Here is a 14975-nt window from a genome sequence, read left to right as displayed (position 1 = left end):
TGTGTCCCAGTCGTTCTTGGAGTAGTTCCTGCTTCCTGGCCCCGCACATTGTTCAGGCTCCTCTTATTCTTTCCCTGCCCGGCTCTGGGATCAGCCGTTTGTCAGGGAGCCCGGCTTCTCCTAGAGTGGACAGGTGCTAAGTGTGCTTACTGACGGGGGGTCACTGCTCCCAGGCCCTCGTGAGAGAGCTGGGTATGTATGCACACGTGTTCGTGCACAGACCCTCACACCTACATTTATGTGTCTTCATCTGTTTCTTTAAATTGAAAACCGTAAGTAAGGCTGTATCTCTGCTTCCGGTCCCATACCACAGGATTTATGCCAGTTTTCTTACTGTCTGTGTTTGTACTTCCCTTCTCTAAGGTGAGAAACCCGGGTCTCATGCTCCTTCATACCTATGCGATCAGATTCCCCAGTTGTCCCTGTCTGTAGCCATTGTCCCCTGTCACGTGGCCTCAGCTGTCATGTGGCTCGGCTGTCATGTGGCCCCAGCATCACATGGCCCTGGCTAGGGCTCTAGCACCCATGCCAGCCCTTTTCCCTCCTCCCAGCCGTGTGCAGGGGCCTTACCTCTTAAGGGCTCATGGCCTGTGCCAGGTCACCCTGCTGCAGGACACCATCTCCCCTGCTTGGGCCCTGACACCCTGCTTGGAGCCACGGCCCTCTCTCTTCTCCAGCGTGGACTCTGCCTGCTCAGACTGACTCTCTGGTCTGGGCCACCCCTGCACGCATCTACCCTGCTTGGCTCCACAAGCTACTTCTTGACTGAATTGTTCAGGTGTGGGGTGTGCCGGTATTTTAAAAAGGCAGCTGCAGTGCCGTGTGGAAGCGAGCCGGTGGGGAGGTGGGCAGGGTGGGTGGGACGTGCCCAGCAGGTGACAAGAGCCACAGTGCCCGGCCTGCAGGACTCCACGTGGCCCGTGTCACGCTCTCCTCTCATTGTGCTTCCCTTTCAGCTGTTCAGCCAGGAGACGGTGATGAAGTTCGTGCCGCGGTACAGCCTCGTCCTGGAGCTCAGTGACAGCGGGGCCTTCCGGAGGAGCCTGCACGACCCCGATGGGCAGGTGGCTGCTTACGTGAGCGAGGTGCACGAGCACGACGGGCACCTGTACCTGGGCTCCTTTAGGTCCCCTTTCCTCTGCAGACTACGCCTGCAGTCTGCTTAGGCCCGTCGTTGCCCTGTGTGCCACCCCTGGGCCAGGAGGTGCGTGGACACACCCTTCCCACCTGCACCTGCCGGTCCGCAGAGGTGTGGTGCAGCCTCTTGGGGCACCGTTACCTGGACACCTGGACTTGGCCTTGCATCTGCCCTGGGGAAGATGAGTCCCTTGTCTCTTAAAAACCTTCCCAAGTGCAGTGATTCTTTAGGCCCCGGGGACTTGGTGCACTTAACAGGCTTCAGGTGTGGGGATGGAGCTGTGGGTGAGTCGGCTGGCGTCTCGCTTTTGCTGCTGGCTGTGTCCCGTCAGCCTCGATGTCTTTGTTGTTAAATGGGTGATACCTGTCTTTGTGAGAGGGGCTCCGGGAGGGCGCAGAGAGCTCAGAGGAAACTTGTGTGAAGCCTCGGATGGGCTGTGCAGGTGAAGAGGGCACGGCTACGTTCCCCAGAATCAAGTGAGACCCGAGCCTCGGCCCTGGGCGTCCCTCCCGTGGCTCCCACCCTCCTGCTGCACCTGGCCCCTCCCTACCCGGGTACCTGCCAGCGCTCTGCAGGCAAGGACCCGGGTGTGTGTGGAGGAAGAGCACGTTGATTCCAGCAGCTCAGAGGACTCACCGGCTTCTCCATGGACAGCGTGCTGTGTGGATCAGAGGATGGGGAGTGAAGGTGGGCGCTGGGCACCAGGAGTCCTGTTCACACACCTGGTTCCTCACTCCAGACCCAGGTGTGAATAGTGCACGTGCTGGGGTTGCGTCTGCTCTAGTGTTACAAGCCTGACGCTGCTCTGTATCCTGACGGGTGTGTCCACACATGGTCCCGGTTGTGGGGTGATCCATGTGATTATGGTAATTAAATGGACTTTTCTGCTGATTAACCTCTTGATGGTGTTGCCTGGGAAGTTCTTCTGTGCTTTAATCTACTTTAACAGCGAGTAAGGTCTTGTCCTCCGCCTGTCGTAGGGGCGGTTCTGCTGGGGTCATGCTTAGATTTGCTCGGGGCCTCCCCTGTGGCCGCCTGCCTCCCACGCTGACTCAGTCCACGTGACACTCCTCTCCTGTTTCCATTCTGCAAGGTGGGGCTGATGTCTGCTCCTTCCTTTCCTGCGTATTTGTGAGAACACATCAGGGATTGTGTCTCTGGAATTGTCTTTGTAACTTGAAAAGGCAGTATTTTGAGTAGGGGATGACATTGAACGTCAAGGATGGCCGACATCGTGGTGAGACTTGAACCGTTTGTGTCTTGTGCTGGTTCATAGCTCCTTTCCCCTCCCTGCTCTGCGCCATTTTAGGGGAGAGAGTCAGTGTCTGATGGGGGCTCATTCCGAGTTGCCTGCTTGGGGCCAGCTTTACGCATAGCTGTGTACAGCAGAGTCAGACTGGCTGCATGGCCGTGATGTGACCCGTGTCCTGTCAGGTGTTGTAACTTCATAGGAAATGCTTTTTAACAGGCAGCAGTGCACGTGTGTATCGAGTCTGCAGGAATAGTAAGGTGAAACCTGACCATTCTGCCTCGAAAACACAGAACCCAAGTGTGCTGACCCTGAACATTTCTTCTTGGTTGGGAACTGAGGGCTGTGCTCTCAGTGCAGAGAAGCTGGTAGCTTTTCACAGTTTTCAGCAAAGGTGTCTTTTTTTTGTTTTGACTCAGATGTTGATTTTCTGTCTCAAAGTGTCATTTCCTGTATTTTATCTGGTAATTTGCCATGATGAGGTGCAAAATAAACCTCATTAGGCTTAAATATATGATAGGTTTTTGTTGTAAACATGAAACGGATTTACTCTAATGGGAATTACTAACATGATCTTAAAATTAAATTAAGTGATTCATTCACTGTGTGCTGCTTTGTCATCATTACAAAAACTCCATCAGGACTCAGTTGCTGCCTTTTATAGGACAGAGGCCCTGCGTTGAGGTTTTTGTCATCAGCCTTCTCTCTGCCATGTTGAGTTGTCATGTGCACTGACCTCTTTGTGATATAAAGAGACGTGGCCGCGTCTCATGGGGGAACCAAGGCTGGGGAGGGACCTGCCTAGGGGCACAGGCGGCTGGGGGCGAGGAGGCAGGGTGGCTGTCCAGTCCAGGGGTCAGGCCTGCGGGTGGCTATGTCCCGGGCACCGAGGTGGGACAGCAGCGGGGCTAAGCCTTGCAGGTGGTCCTCTGGGTGGCTGCGTTCCTCAGGGCCTGGCCTGTCTGCAACCCGGGGAGGGCTGGGCTGCATCTGGAGTGGAGGCCCTGAAGCTGGATCCCAGAGTCTGCACGGCTGGTGAGCAGGGGTGGAGGGCCTGGCGGGGAGGCTCTGGAACACAGAGCAGGGCAGGCCTGTCTGTCGGGAGTTTGACTGGTTTTGGTCAGTTTGAGACCTCAAGTGTTTCTTCTTCTTGGTCATAATTCTGGTACCGTATGTCTTAGAATCCTGTGTCCTTAACTTTACATTTTCCCAGTGACAGTGAATGAGATGAAGGTGCAGCTTCCCACTGTCAGAATCATTCCCTCTTAGAGCAAAGCTGGTAAGTTTTAAGAAACAGGGAGAATTGGGTGGCAGCATGGGACTTCAGGCCACCACTGGTTGACATCCACTCCCTGTGGTAAGTGACGCTGTCACGGGCACGGGGGAGTTGGGGGCAGGGGTGCCATGAGGCTGCTCCCCGTCACACCTCCCTTTCTCACACCATGTTAGGCCTGTGGGGCAGCGTCCGGTTGGTCTCACAGTTGTCAGGAGACACTTGGCCTTGTGCTCTGGTGCGTGTTTGAAAGTGAGGACGGAGGGGACCTTAGAGCTTGTGTCCCCTGCATCAGTCACGGGGGCCCCACAGGTGTGTCCTGAAGCGTCTGGCCCTGGTGCTGGACCCCGGTGTGCCTGCCGTCCTGCTGACGGACGGGGTCAAGCAGGGGCTGAACTTGCTTGTGTTCACGAGAGGGCTGCCTTCAGGGGCCTTCAGAGTCTCGAATGAGTCCAGCCTCGCGTGGCACAGTGGCCGCCACTGCCCCTGAATTAGTGGCCGCAGAAATGGAGGCGGCTGTGGAATTATCGTGACTTTAATCGCCGCAGGAGTCAGAGGAACTTCACTTGGGGGTTCGCGTTTGTCACGTTTATGACAGCGAGCTAAGTCGCCGAATTTAATGCACATTTTCTGTTTCCTGTGAATTACCGAGTCGTTCTTTTAAAGGTGACAGCACGTTTGGCGCTGATCCGTAGTTGGACGAGGACGCCCGGGCTCACGGTGCAGGCGTCTGGGTCCCCTGCTCCCGCTTGGCCCAGCCTTGTGCCGCCTCCACTGCGCAGACCTTCCCGCCTTCCCACCCACGGCGGTGCCCCCGCCCAGCAGGTCCCCCGCCCTGCCTCCCTGTCCGGGCCGAGCCGTGGGATCTGCTCCGTCCCTGCCCACCTACCTGCCCAGGCGCAGCTGCCGAGCCTCAGGCAGCAGAGAACGTGGGGGTGGGATGCGCAGAGGACAGCGCAGCTGGAGGTGGGGGGCCTTGGGGCTTTGGTCTTCAGTACGGTTCAGTGGCGAGGCCCCCCAGGGCTTTGTGGAGGGAAGGGGGCCTCCTGACTTCCCCGTTCTCCCCTTAGCAGGTCAAGCAGCAGGCATTGCTTCAAGGTGATCAGTTCTTTATTCAGGTTTATTCCTAACTATTCACCCAAGACATCACTGATGCCTGGTCCCTGCCCAGTGCAGGGACAGTTATTCAGATGGAAAGATGGCCCTCTGGGCTTTCCTCGAGGGCCTGGGATCTCAGGGCAGTGAGGTGGGAGGGCCCCTCGGGGTCGAGAACCCGTGTAATCCCCACTGGAGGACTCGCCCTGTCTGTGCAGACCCTGAATCTAGGTGCACAGCGTCGGGGAGACTAGTTAAGTTTGGAGGAGGCTTGATGTGTTCAATGCAGCCGTCTGCCATTCTGGTCTCAGGAGATGGTTTCCCAGGGCCCGCGACAGCAGGGATGGAGCTGGGAGGCGGGAGTCAGTGACAGCGGAGGACGGGCACCTTGAAGCTCTGGAGCCAGGGGATGACCCAGACTTCAGAGTAGCAGCTCAGAGTCTGAAACGAGGGTGACCTGAGAGTCCCCCCTTCACGGAGGCTTCCCACCCCGCCAGGGTAACCTCACCCGCCGCAGAGGTGGGTTCCCAGTGCCACTGCCTCAGGCGTGTGTGTGTGTGTGTGTGTACACGTGTGTGCTTGTGTGCTCACGTGTCTGTGTGTGCGCCCACGCATGTGCATGTGTGTTTTCTTTACTGAAGAATTCACTCCCTGCCCTGACTTTATTTTGAAAAACTTCAAACCTACAGAAAAGTTGAAAGAATAATTCAAAAATATATACTCAACACATGTATTTACAAATTACCAGATTTTGCCACATCTGCTCTCCCCGTGTGTGTATATAAAATTTCTCAATTATGTACAAGTTTTCTTTTGCTCTCCTCCCACCCCCAAACCTGCAGTGTTTACTCCCTGGAGGTGTGCCTGTGGGAGCGAGGAGGGGTGTCGTTTGGGAAGTCCTGGGGGGCTGCCTCTCGCTCTCCCGTGTCGGGGGTGGACGTGGGCGCTGCTCAGGGGTGGGGTCAGAACCTCGCAGGTAGAGCAGTGCCGAGGGTGATTTCCGAGGCTGCGGAGCTGGCTGGGGGGTGGCGAGCGGTGGGGAGGCCAGAGCCCTCTTACCTGCTTCAGGGTGCGGTTGGTCTGGAAGCTGCAGTCGTCCAGGCTCGAGTGCCTGGTCTTCTTGCAGCTGGTTCTGCTGATGTCCAGGTCCAGCATGAACTTCAGGCCCTTCACTATCTGAGGGGATAGAGGGCGGGCCTGGGTCACTGGGTCTAGGACATGGTGAGAGATGGGGTGAGCTGGGGGCCCACTTCCCTCCCCCCAGGCTTGGGCATGCACTCCTGCAGACGGTGGAGGCTGAAGACCCCAGTCCCCGGGTCTGGGCCCCTGGAGTCCTGACATTGGCTACTTATACCCATGCAGACCACCCTCCATGATAGGGACAGCATCCCGCCCTGAGAGTTTGCGGTTACCAAAGAGAAGAGACATAATAGAGTCACCCCCCCCCCCAGTCCTGTACCCAGGGGTGACCATTATCGTGAGTCAGCCTGTGGGGTGGTGTCGGGCAGCACACATCCTCGGGGCTGTGGGTCTCTCTCCCCAAGGCCAGCTCCCCGGTCAGTGACTGCGAAGCTTGCTGACCGGCTGCACCGGGCCCCTGCTTTTCGAGAGTGGCTGCGTCCTGTCACTGACTGTGTCCTGTACCCTCATTGACCTGTGTTCTCGGGACCCAGGACGAGCCAGGCCTGGCTGCCTCGTGGTGTCCCCGTGGGAGGGGGAGCACTAGGCTGCTCGTATGGGGCCGCTGAGAAGCGTGGGGACCTTGCAGGGTGTGACACTTCTGCAGGGACGGGGCAGTGGTTGGGGGACGTGGCCGCAAGTGCTTTGGGGTCGTGGAGCAGTGGCCTGCGGGCAGCCCGGCAGGCAGGCAGCCCTGAAGGTGGGCGGTGGGGCAGCTTGTGGCCCGTGGTAGCCGCCCTCGCCCGCCCTCCTCCCTGTGTGCTGTCCGGGAGGAGCCTGGTGCAGTGAGAGGCGGCGCCGGCCTCGGTGCCTGACTCTGGTGGCCCCGGTCCGGTTCTGGCCGCCTTGGGCAGTCCTGAGCCCAGACCCCACCTGGACGAGGGCTCTGCTGATGTGTGACTCCCGGAACAGGAAGGCGTCGTTGCTGCAGTTGTTGAAGCTCTCAGCGCTGTGTCTGGCTGCCTTGAGGACGTCCGGGTCGTTGGTCTTGATAGTCTTGGGAAATCCTGGCTTCACACCTGAGTTAAGGATCTTGGAACAAAAATCTGGATGAGAAGCAGAACCAGACAAGAACGTTAACTGGGGGGGGGGGGGGGGGTCCTTGGTCCAGGGATCATGCCTCCCGCCTCTGCTCCCAGTGTGGTGCCCGGCCCACCCGGCCTGTTCTCCCCTCGCACGGCCGTGTACCCTGCCGGCCCGTCCATGTCTCGCCCCCCGGTGCGTCTGCCCTCCATCCCCGTGGTCGCCCCATCCTCAGCCAAGGGCCAGTGCGGTGGGCGGCGCAGAGGTGGGTAAGATGTGGTCCCGTCCTGTCCCTGCCCGCATGTGTCCCTGGGTTCTGTCCTTTCAGAACCCAGGTTGTTTCCAACAGTTACGGGAGCCCGGACACCCCTGCCCACCCTCAGGCCTGGAGCCTCTGTCAGGATGAGCCCTGGTGTTCCGAGAAGTCGGCCCTGGCCTATGAGGCCGCCCTCTGGCTTCGACCCCTCCGCTTGTCCCCAGCAAGTGGCCGAGGGGAAGTGCTCGAAGGCCGTCCTCCGCCCCCAGGACTCTCGACCGAATCCGCCCAGCTGCCAGGTCCCCGCGGCACCCGTGTGTTGCCTCCTTTGGGGTGTTTGGGCAGCAGGTGGGTGGTGGCTTTTCTAGTTGGTGGCTCAGGGGTGACTTGATTTCAAATTTATGTTTCTCAGTTTTGCTGCAGTGGTCACGGACTACTTTTATATTAAAATCTAAACTGAGGGGAGGGAGAATGGGAAGAGGGTTTAGGGTTGTAGATTACTTCTCTTTTCTAAGAATTCCCCAGATTTTCCTGAAATCATCTTGTGCCAGAAGTGACTCGGATCTGACCCACCCCCTGGGGCCAGCTCAGCTGTTTTCTTTCACTGAGTCACGTGGAGAGTGGGGTCCGCGCCTCGTGCACGGCCTGCATCGGGGATCAGCTGCGTCCTGGCCGGTGTGGAGGGTCCACTGCCCTGCACTGCCCTGGAAGGTCACTCTGCCTCCCTTGGCCGTGACCTTGGGGAGCACCTGTGGTGCATTCAGTGGGGGTGGGGTCAGCACGTGGTGGACCCGCTGGAGCCACAGGAAGTAGAGACTCGTGGACGAGCTTCTGGGTGTTGCATGTAGAAAGGAGGGGGTCAGTGCTGCCCGGGTCCCCTCCTCACGGGGTACTCGCTGGGACTACAGACCCAGGGTGCTGGGTGTGGACCCCGCTGTATTGAGGACACACGGTTCCCTGGTTGTGAAGAAGTCTCGACTCATGGGAGGAAAACAGTGGTGTGAGGTCGGCAGTGCTTGGGGGTTTTGTTCCTCAGGGGCTGGACGGGGGTGTCCCACTGGAGACAGGGCCCCCCAGCTGAGGACCTTCACCTCAGCTGGGGGTTGGGGTCAGGGTCAGTGGCCTTGCTGGGCCGGGACCCAGGCACCTGGCAGGACGGCCCGTGTGCAGCTATGTGTCCAGGAGCCTCGGCCAGGGTCAGTCCAGAACGCTGGGACCTCTTCTGGGGGCCGGCCTGTACGTGGGTCACAGCAGAGGGTGAGACATGGTGGATGCCAGCTCAGCTCAACTCAGTGGGGAGGTCTTGCCAGGGTGTCAGTGAGTCCTTCAGCCCAGAGCGAGGTTTTCGGAGGAGGCTGGTTCCACCGTCCGCCGCCTGAGGTCTGCACAGAGCCCTCCTTAGAACTGGACATCTTATGTGGCAGTGGGCACACGAGACCCCCACCGGGTGCGAGAACCAGGACGGCCAGAGCCGGCCCTATGCGGCCTCGCTGAGGGGTCTCCTCTCCAGTTGGGTGGAGCGGTGGAGGGGGCTCTGGCAGTGGGCAGAGGAGGCGTGGGTCTGGTCTGGGTAGAATCTGCAGAGGGCCCATGATCCTGGGGGTGAGCCGCTGGCGCTCATGACAGCCTGTTTGTAAGGGGGGCTGGCACTGCCCACCCAAGCGGGACCCCTCCTGGCAGGTGGGCCCCAGCTGGGTCCCTGGGTCGAGATGGAGCTCTGGATGGCTCTGTGAGGCCCCCTCAGCTGGGAGGCCTGCTCCACCCCCATGAGAGCTTCCCAGCAGGTGAGGTTGTCGCTCTTCCCCCACGAAGCTTTTGTCCCCAACGTCTCTGAGAGTCTCCTTTGCCATAATCCGGCCCTCACATGACGTCCCCAAAGACTGGGCTGGGCCGTGGCTGAGGTCTCTGGACGCGGCAGCTGGGTTGGTCGGCTGGCTGGGCCCTGAGCCCGTGGCTCTGACTCTGGTGCTTTGAGGGCTGCTGGCCTGCTGTTGACGACAGGAAGTCCAGTGTGTTTTTCTGTTTTGAAAACCGTTTGATTTCTGCTTGTCAGCATAGTCTGAACAGCAGACGGGAAGGACCACCTGGTGGACGGTCCAGTCGCCCATGTGTTTGTGGGTCTATATCCACGGCTATTTTTTCTTTGTACAAATTACATATATTGCTTTTTCTGATTATAAGCTTACTTGTTTGGTAGGAAACTTGAAAAACACAGAAAAGTACAACAGAAACATTAGAGCTCACTCTCAGTGTTGCAAAGGTAACCACTGCTACCTGTTTTTTAAATAAAGTATACTATATTTGATTTCGCTTGAACTTAACATGATTATAATAATGAAGTGAAACTAGGTGAGGCCAAACCTCTGATGATGTCTCTGCCAAACGTGTGATGTCGGTTCCTAAGCAATTTTGGTAAAGTTACAAAGAGGTTGTAGGAAACTTGAAGTTGGCTTATTTTTAACTACATTTCCTGAAATATAGGCTTCAGTTAAGTGAGGTTTCATCAGCAGAGTTATCTAAACAAACAGTAAAACCCCATTTTTAATTTTAAAAAGTTGAAAAGTCAAACCTATTTTCAGAGCGATTCTTCAGAACGTCCACAGGGCAAGGTTGGTGCAGAATAAGCCCAAAGAGGGGCTCTCCTTCTGGAAGAAGACAGGCAGCCGGGGGCCCTGGGCCCCAGCCAGCTAGCCCCCTCCCACCACTGCCAAGGGGTCCCCCCCCGGGCTGGCCGTGGTCCCATCTACAGGGAGGAAACAGGCCTCGAAGGAGTGCAGGGCGGGTTAAACCTAGGTGTGAAAGCTGTGCTCTTTTTCTCTCAAGAAGTATTTCTCAGTAGGTGCTGTGGGCAACTCCAGGTTGGGGGCAGGACAGTGATCTGGCAGAAGGGGCTCAAAGAGGGAGCTGGGGGTGGGGACCAGTTAGGAGGCGTGGAGATGGGCCAGGGGAGCAGAGAGCAGAGCACGAGGCAGACCTGACTGCCCTTAGCTTCAGGCTGGGTGCAGGGGCCACAGGGGGGGATCGTGAGTCACTCTGGTGGCAGGTGGTGGCCTGGTGACGTGGACTGAAAGGACAACCAGAAGGAGAGGTTGTGAGGAGGAACAAACACTCTTCATCACACACGCTGGGGTGGGGGAGGGCCGGGCGGCACAGAGAAGTGAGGTTTCCAAATAAGCCGGACTCCCTCCCCCATTCCCTGCCAGGCAGGGCATGGAGGCTTAGGCCCAGAAAGGCACTGGGAAGAGGGAGGTGGGCAGACCCCTTGGTGAGGGGCGGGCTGAGTCAGGAAGGAGAGAAGAGGGCCCCTTACTGCTCTTGGGAGAGAAGTAGCTCTTCAGCTGGTCTTGAAAAAAATGACTCAAGACGGCAAGAGATTGGGCAAGAGATGGGGGGCCGGAGACTTGGGAAGATTAGGGTGACAAAAGCGCTGTGCTGGGTACTGACCGGGGGCTCCAGCCGCCCCCGGATGCACAGTTGTAAGAGCACCGGGTGAGCGCAGTGTGCAGGGGTGCGAGGCTTGGAGGGAGGACGGCAGAGGCCCAGCTTTCCTGGGGCCAGAGCAGACTCCCAGGGCAGAAATGCGAGCGCCTGTCGTCTCAGACCTGGGCGGTGGAGCTGGCCCTGGAACTGAGAGCGTGGGCAGGAACCAGTGCGGGACCTGCCCCTGGCAGATCCTTCCCACCTGCCCTGGCACAGCTGGGACCTGCTCCAGGAGCCAGCACGGCTGGGGATCCTGCAGGCCCCTGGGCTGCTCAGGCTGCACCAGTGGACTCCCGGCCACCTGTTTCTGTGAAGTCACCCCAGGCTCCTTCGACACCCCCTGATTCAACCTGATACAAGGGAGTCAAGGAGTCTCTCCTCATGTGATCAGAATGGGAAGCAAAACGTCAAGGAAACATTCTGATGTTTCTTGCTGAAAAGTAACTTTCCATCTAAATCACAAGTGATTCCTACTCCAGCTCCTGTCCTGTCCTGTCCCTACACCCCCTTCTTCAGAACTAACACTGGCCCCACTGATTTCGGTGGCCAGGCTCTGCGCTTGCCCTCACCAGTTGGGGCACTCAGTTCCCTCCACCAGTGTGTGGGCACTTCACAAACATCAAGGGGCTCAAGGCAGATCCACAGTTGAGCAGGTGGGGCTGGAGCTTGGGGGACATGGTCAGCAGCCCTTTGGGTTGCGGCAACAGTTAACTGTTTCTGTGCAGGTTAAAGAGGATGGAGTCTGCCCTCCAATTACCACCAAACATGCAGCAAATGTCCCAGGAGAGGACAGTAACTTCCTGACAAAGAACAGCTGGTAAAATGAGTCAGCAGCAAATGTTTTTGGTAAACATCCCTCAACTTGCTTTTCTGAAAAATGAAGCCGTGGGATGATGTCCTGTAGGAGGCGCTGGAGCCTGGGACGCTGGCTGTGATTCCAGGGGTGCTGGGCCCTTTGGAGAGTCCAGTGCCTCAGGCCGCGCAGCCCCTCCCTCCCTGGTGTGGAAGGGAGAGGGGGCTGCTCAGGCAGCTGAGGCTCCCCACCCCTTCCTGTTTCAGGAGTGTCCTGTGTGTGGCTGGGAGGTGGGGAGACCCTAGAAGGGAGCCAGGGTGCCCAGGAGCCAAACACTGAGGCCCCCACTGGAGGCTGCCCCACCGTGTCCCTGCTGGTCTCCTCGTGGTGGCTGCTTCCCTGCCAGCATCACGGGGCCCTTGTCATGTCACGGGCGGGGTCCTGGAGGGCTGTGCCCAGAGAGCGGGGCGCTGGTGTCCACTGCCCACCTGGAGGTTCACTCCGAGCCTCGCCCCCTCACGTGACACCAGAACTCAGTGTGCTGGTGGTTGCCCTTAATTCCGTGGGGCCACACCCACCCGGCTGTGCTCTGGGGGCTCTGACTAATGAGTAGCCCCGTTGTTTTGAGAGCATAGGTGTCCCCCGGCACAAACAAGATGCTGGTTAGCCCCCGCCTTAATCCACTGGGACATGCCCAGAGTGAGTCCCAAGTCTGCCTCAAAGGCTGCTCGGCCTTCCTGAGCCTCCGTGTCCCCATCTGTATAATGGGGTGATGATGGCGCCAACCCCACAGGGTTGTGGTGGGGATACAGGAGACCATCCGCAGGAAGATCTTGTCGATAAAGGACATGCCATGGTGTCATGATTATCAAATATGGGAAATGGCTGCAGTGGCGCTCTGAGGGCAAATGGGTGTCCCCACTGGAAAAAAGAAACCTCAAAACGCAGAGGGTGGGTCACTGGCCCTCATGCCGAGATGCAGCAGTTCCCCCCCACCCCCCACCCTGGGATGCAGGCCGGCGTGGGCCTCCCTTGTGGTGGGTGGTCTCCGGGTCCTGCCACTGGTGACGGTGGCTGCTGGACCCCAGACCCTGCCAGGCGGCCTGTGATGGGAAGATGGGCCCCTGTGAGCCCGACTGGGAGGGCTTCCCAGGAGAGATGAGAGTCAGGTTGAAAAAGGGCTTCCATTTTCAACTGAAGGAATAGTGGCTGAAGAAATCGATGTAGCAATTTCCTAGGTTCTGAAGGGCTTGGGGAGGGAGGCTGCCGGGGTCAGGTCAGCGTAGTTGAGCGCCAGGGGCGGGGAGAAGCCAGGTACCCAGGTGGCGACACTTGGGGCCCCTGTCCTCCCACCACGGAAGGCTCTAGGATCTGTTCTTAGAGGAAGGCCGTGGGGCTGAGGGGCGGACTCGGGTCTGGGGCCGAGCTGTCTCTTCTCGACCCCCAGACAGGGGCCTCCAAGCCACTCACTCGAGCCCGAGGCCCTCGCTGGGACCGTCACCTGTCACCTGGAGGCAGCAGAAAGGATCTGTGTGGCGTAGGGGCTGCGGCCAGCAGAGGCTCAGGAGCAGGGGTGCGGGTGGACAGCTGCCCCCCACCCCAGGCCCGGGGCATTGCCTTCCGTGGGCCACCGCAGCCAGGCGCCTCCAGGGCCTGAGGGGTGCAGTGGTTTACCCATTTCATGGACAGTGAGACTGAGGTTCAGAGAGGCTCCAGGTCCCAAGGCCTCTGCATGTGGCTTGGACTCTGGACCCTCCTCCATCTGGGCTGTGGGGCTGAGAGCAGGCCTGATGGGGGAGGGCCAGGCCAGCCAGAGGGCTGTGTCAAGGGCAGGCAGTCTTCCACCTCCCGAGGGGGCAGGTGCGGGACTGGGTTGGAGAGGGTTTGGTCCAGCACCAAACCCCAGCAGAGGGGAGGCAGTCCTGCCAAGGGAAGGCGGCCAGCGTCCAGCACCTCCTGGGCCAGGATTCCCCACACAATCCTGCTCTGCCCCGCTTGTTAGGGGAGGGAATGAGGCCGGCAGAAGCAGCTTAGGAAAGCGGGACAGAGGGCACGAACGTTACATCCCAGTGCGGTGGAGATGGCAGGCCCCTCACTCAGGCTTTCTGAGGGAGTCACTTCCCTGGCCTGAACGTCCAGCCACTTCCCTGGCGTGGCCTCCTCGGTTGGGCACTAAGGGGGCCCAGGAGGACAGACAGCTCCCGGAGGAGAGGACCTGTGAGGCTTCATGGTGTGAGCTAAGACCGCGGCTGGGGGAGGGGACAGAGGCAGGATGTCCCGTCCTCATGGTGCGTGAGATGGTCCTGAGGTGTCACCCACTTCCGAGGCTGTGACCTCCAGGGACTGAGAGGCTCAGGCTGTCCCCTGGGCACCTGCCTGGGCACCCCAGACCTGGTCACCCGTGGCCAGGCTCCAGACCTCTTCAAAGAGGGAGGAGGGCAAAGACCAGTCGCTACCTGGGGGCTGTATCCTCCACCTCCCGCTGGTCACTTCAGCTCCGGCTACCAGCTTCCTCGTGCGCATGGGGCAGGTGCTCACGGGCTGTGTTACTGGGCAAGTCGCCTAACCTCTCTGTACCTCATTTCCTGGCCTACAGGTGGCGGCTCCCCTCGCCCTCCCCCCAGCTCTGGCCTGGCTGGAAGGATGAAGACTTAGGTTCCCCCGAGCCAAGTCACAGGGCAGCAGCAGAGGCAGGAAGCGTGCACCATCAAATAGAAACGGCCTGACTGCTGCCCTGTGCGCTGTCTCCGTGGAGGGGCCGTGGCGGGCCTCCCTTGGCTACTTGCAGACCCCTGGAGCGGTGGGGGACAGAAGGCACGTCCCCGGTCCCCAGACCCCCCCAGTCCCCCTCTGCCGAAGCTTGCTCCCCACAAAGGCAGCTGCTGTGAGGTCCCCTGGAACGTGCCTTGGGAACGGGGTTGGGGGTCAAGCTCACGGCGCCTGGACGGTGGGGAGGTCCCCTCTTACCTTGCGAAGGGTCCCCCGTGGCACCCAGGACGAGGCCACAGACGACCAGCAGTACGCCGGCAGGATGCATGGCTGCACGCAGGGCTGTGCTGAGCAGGGGCGCCGGCAGCGAGGTGCTGGGGGAGCCCCGCCCCGCGAACCGCCTGCCTGGGGTGCGGGTGGTGGTTTCTTGCTATTCATCTCCACATCTAGCAGCTACAAGCTCAACCGCTTCCTTTCTAAAAGTTTCCAAACAGCGATTATTTGCAGGGGAGGGAAGAGGTGATAGCTGTGAGCAAAACTTTTGCGATTTTCTACCCTTGAAACGCACAGAAGAGACGTTGCAGCAGAAAAATGAGCAGAGATTTTCAGAAGCACACGCACTTGGGGTTCCTTCTCCAAAGGGTACGCTCCTCAGGCCTAGATTCTGGGGTCTGACTGGCCCCCTGCAGGAGACTGTCCTCCTGCTGGCATGAATTAGGTGACTTTCCCTGGGAAGTAGCAGGAAAACAGGGTGCAGACTGCAGTTCAGAGGATGAACTT

The 14975-nt window shown here is 59.0% G+C and overlaps 2 protein-coding genes across 6 annotated transcripts in view; one reads left to right on the top strand and one right to left on the bottom strand.

Annotated features, from left to right (window-relative positions):
- APMAP (adipocyte plasma membrane associated protein) overlaps positions 1-3005 on the top strand; it is a 29003-nt gene extending 25998 nt beyond the window's left edge. For 2 of the 4 annotated variants that reach the window (XM_082671702.1, XM_082671704.1), the window contains one exon: positions 957-3005. In XM_082671702.1, the coding sequence (XP_082527828.1) occupies positions 957-1166 (210 nt within the window). In that variant the 3' untranslated portion in view covers positions 1167-3005. The remainder of the gene's footprint in view (positions 1-956) is intronic. The other 2 variants (XR_014297758.1, XM_082671703.1) reach the window with 2 other exon arrangements.
- Positions 3006-4014: 1009 nt separating this feature from the next.
- On the bottom strand, positions 4015-14558 carry CST7 (cystatin F). 2 transcript variants are annotated; one of them, XM_082671211.1, is made up of 4 exons: positions 14454-14558; positions 6808-6980; positions 5815-5931; positions 4015-5196 (listed from the first exon to the last, which is right to left on the bottom strand). In XM_082671211.1, the coding sequence occupies exons 1-4, from the start codon at positions 14521-14523 to the stop codon at positions 5119-5121; spliced, it is 438 nt and encodes a 145-aa protein (XP_082527337.1). In that variant the 5' UTR covers positions 14524-14558; the 3' UTR covers positions 4015-5118. The 2 variants fall into 2 exon arrangements, with proteins under 2 accessions (XP_082527337.1, XP_082527338.1); XM_082671212.1 differs by having other exon boundaries at positions 4015-5151.
- Positions 14559-14975: the final 417 nt, after the last annotated feature.

The sequence above is a fragment of the Grampus griseus genome (assembly GCF_964374135.1).
Source record: "Grampus griseus genome assembly, chromosome: 14".
In the NCBI taxonomy this organism is placed as follows: Eukaryota; Metazoa; Chordata; class Mammalia; order Artiodactyla; family Delphinidae; genus Grampus; species Grampus griseus.
Note: the sequence above shows the minus strand (reverse complement) of the source record. Positions and strands in the feature narration are given on the sequence as shown.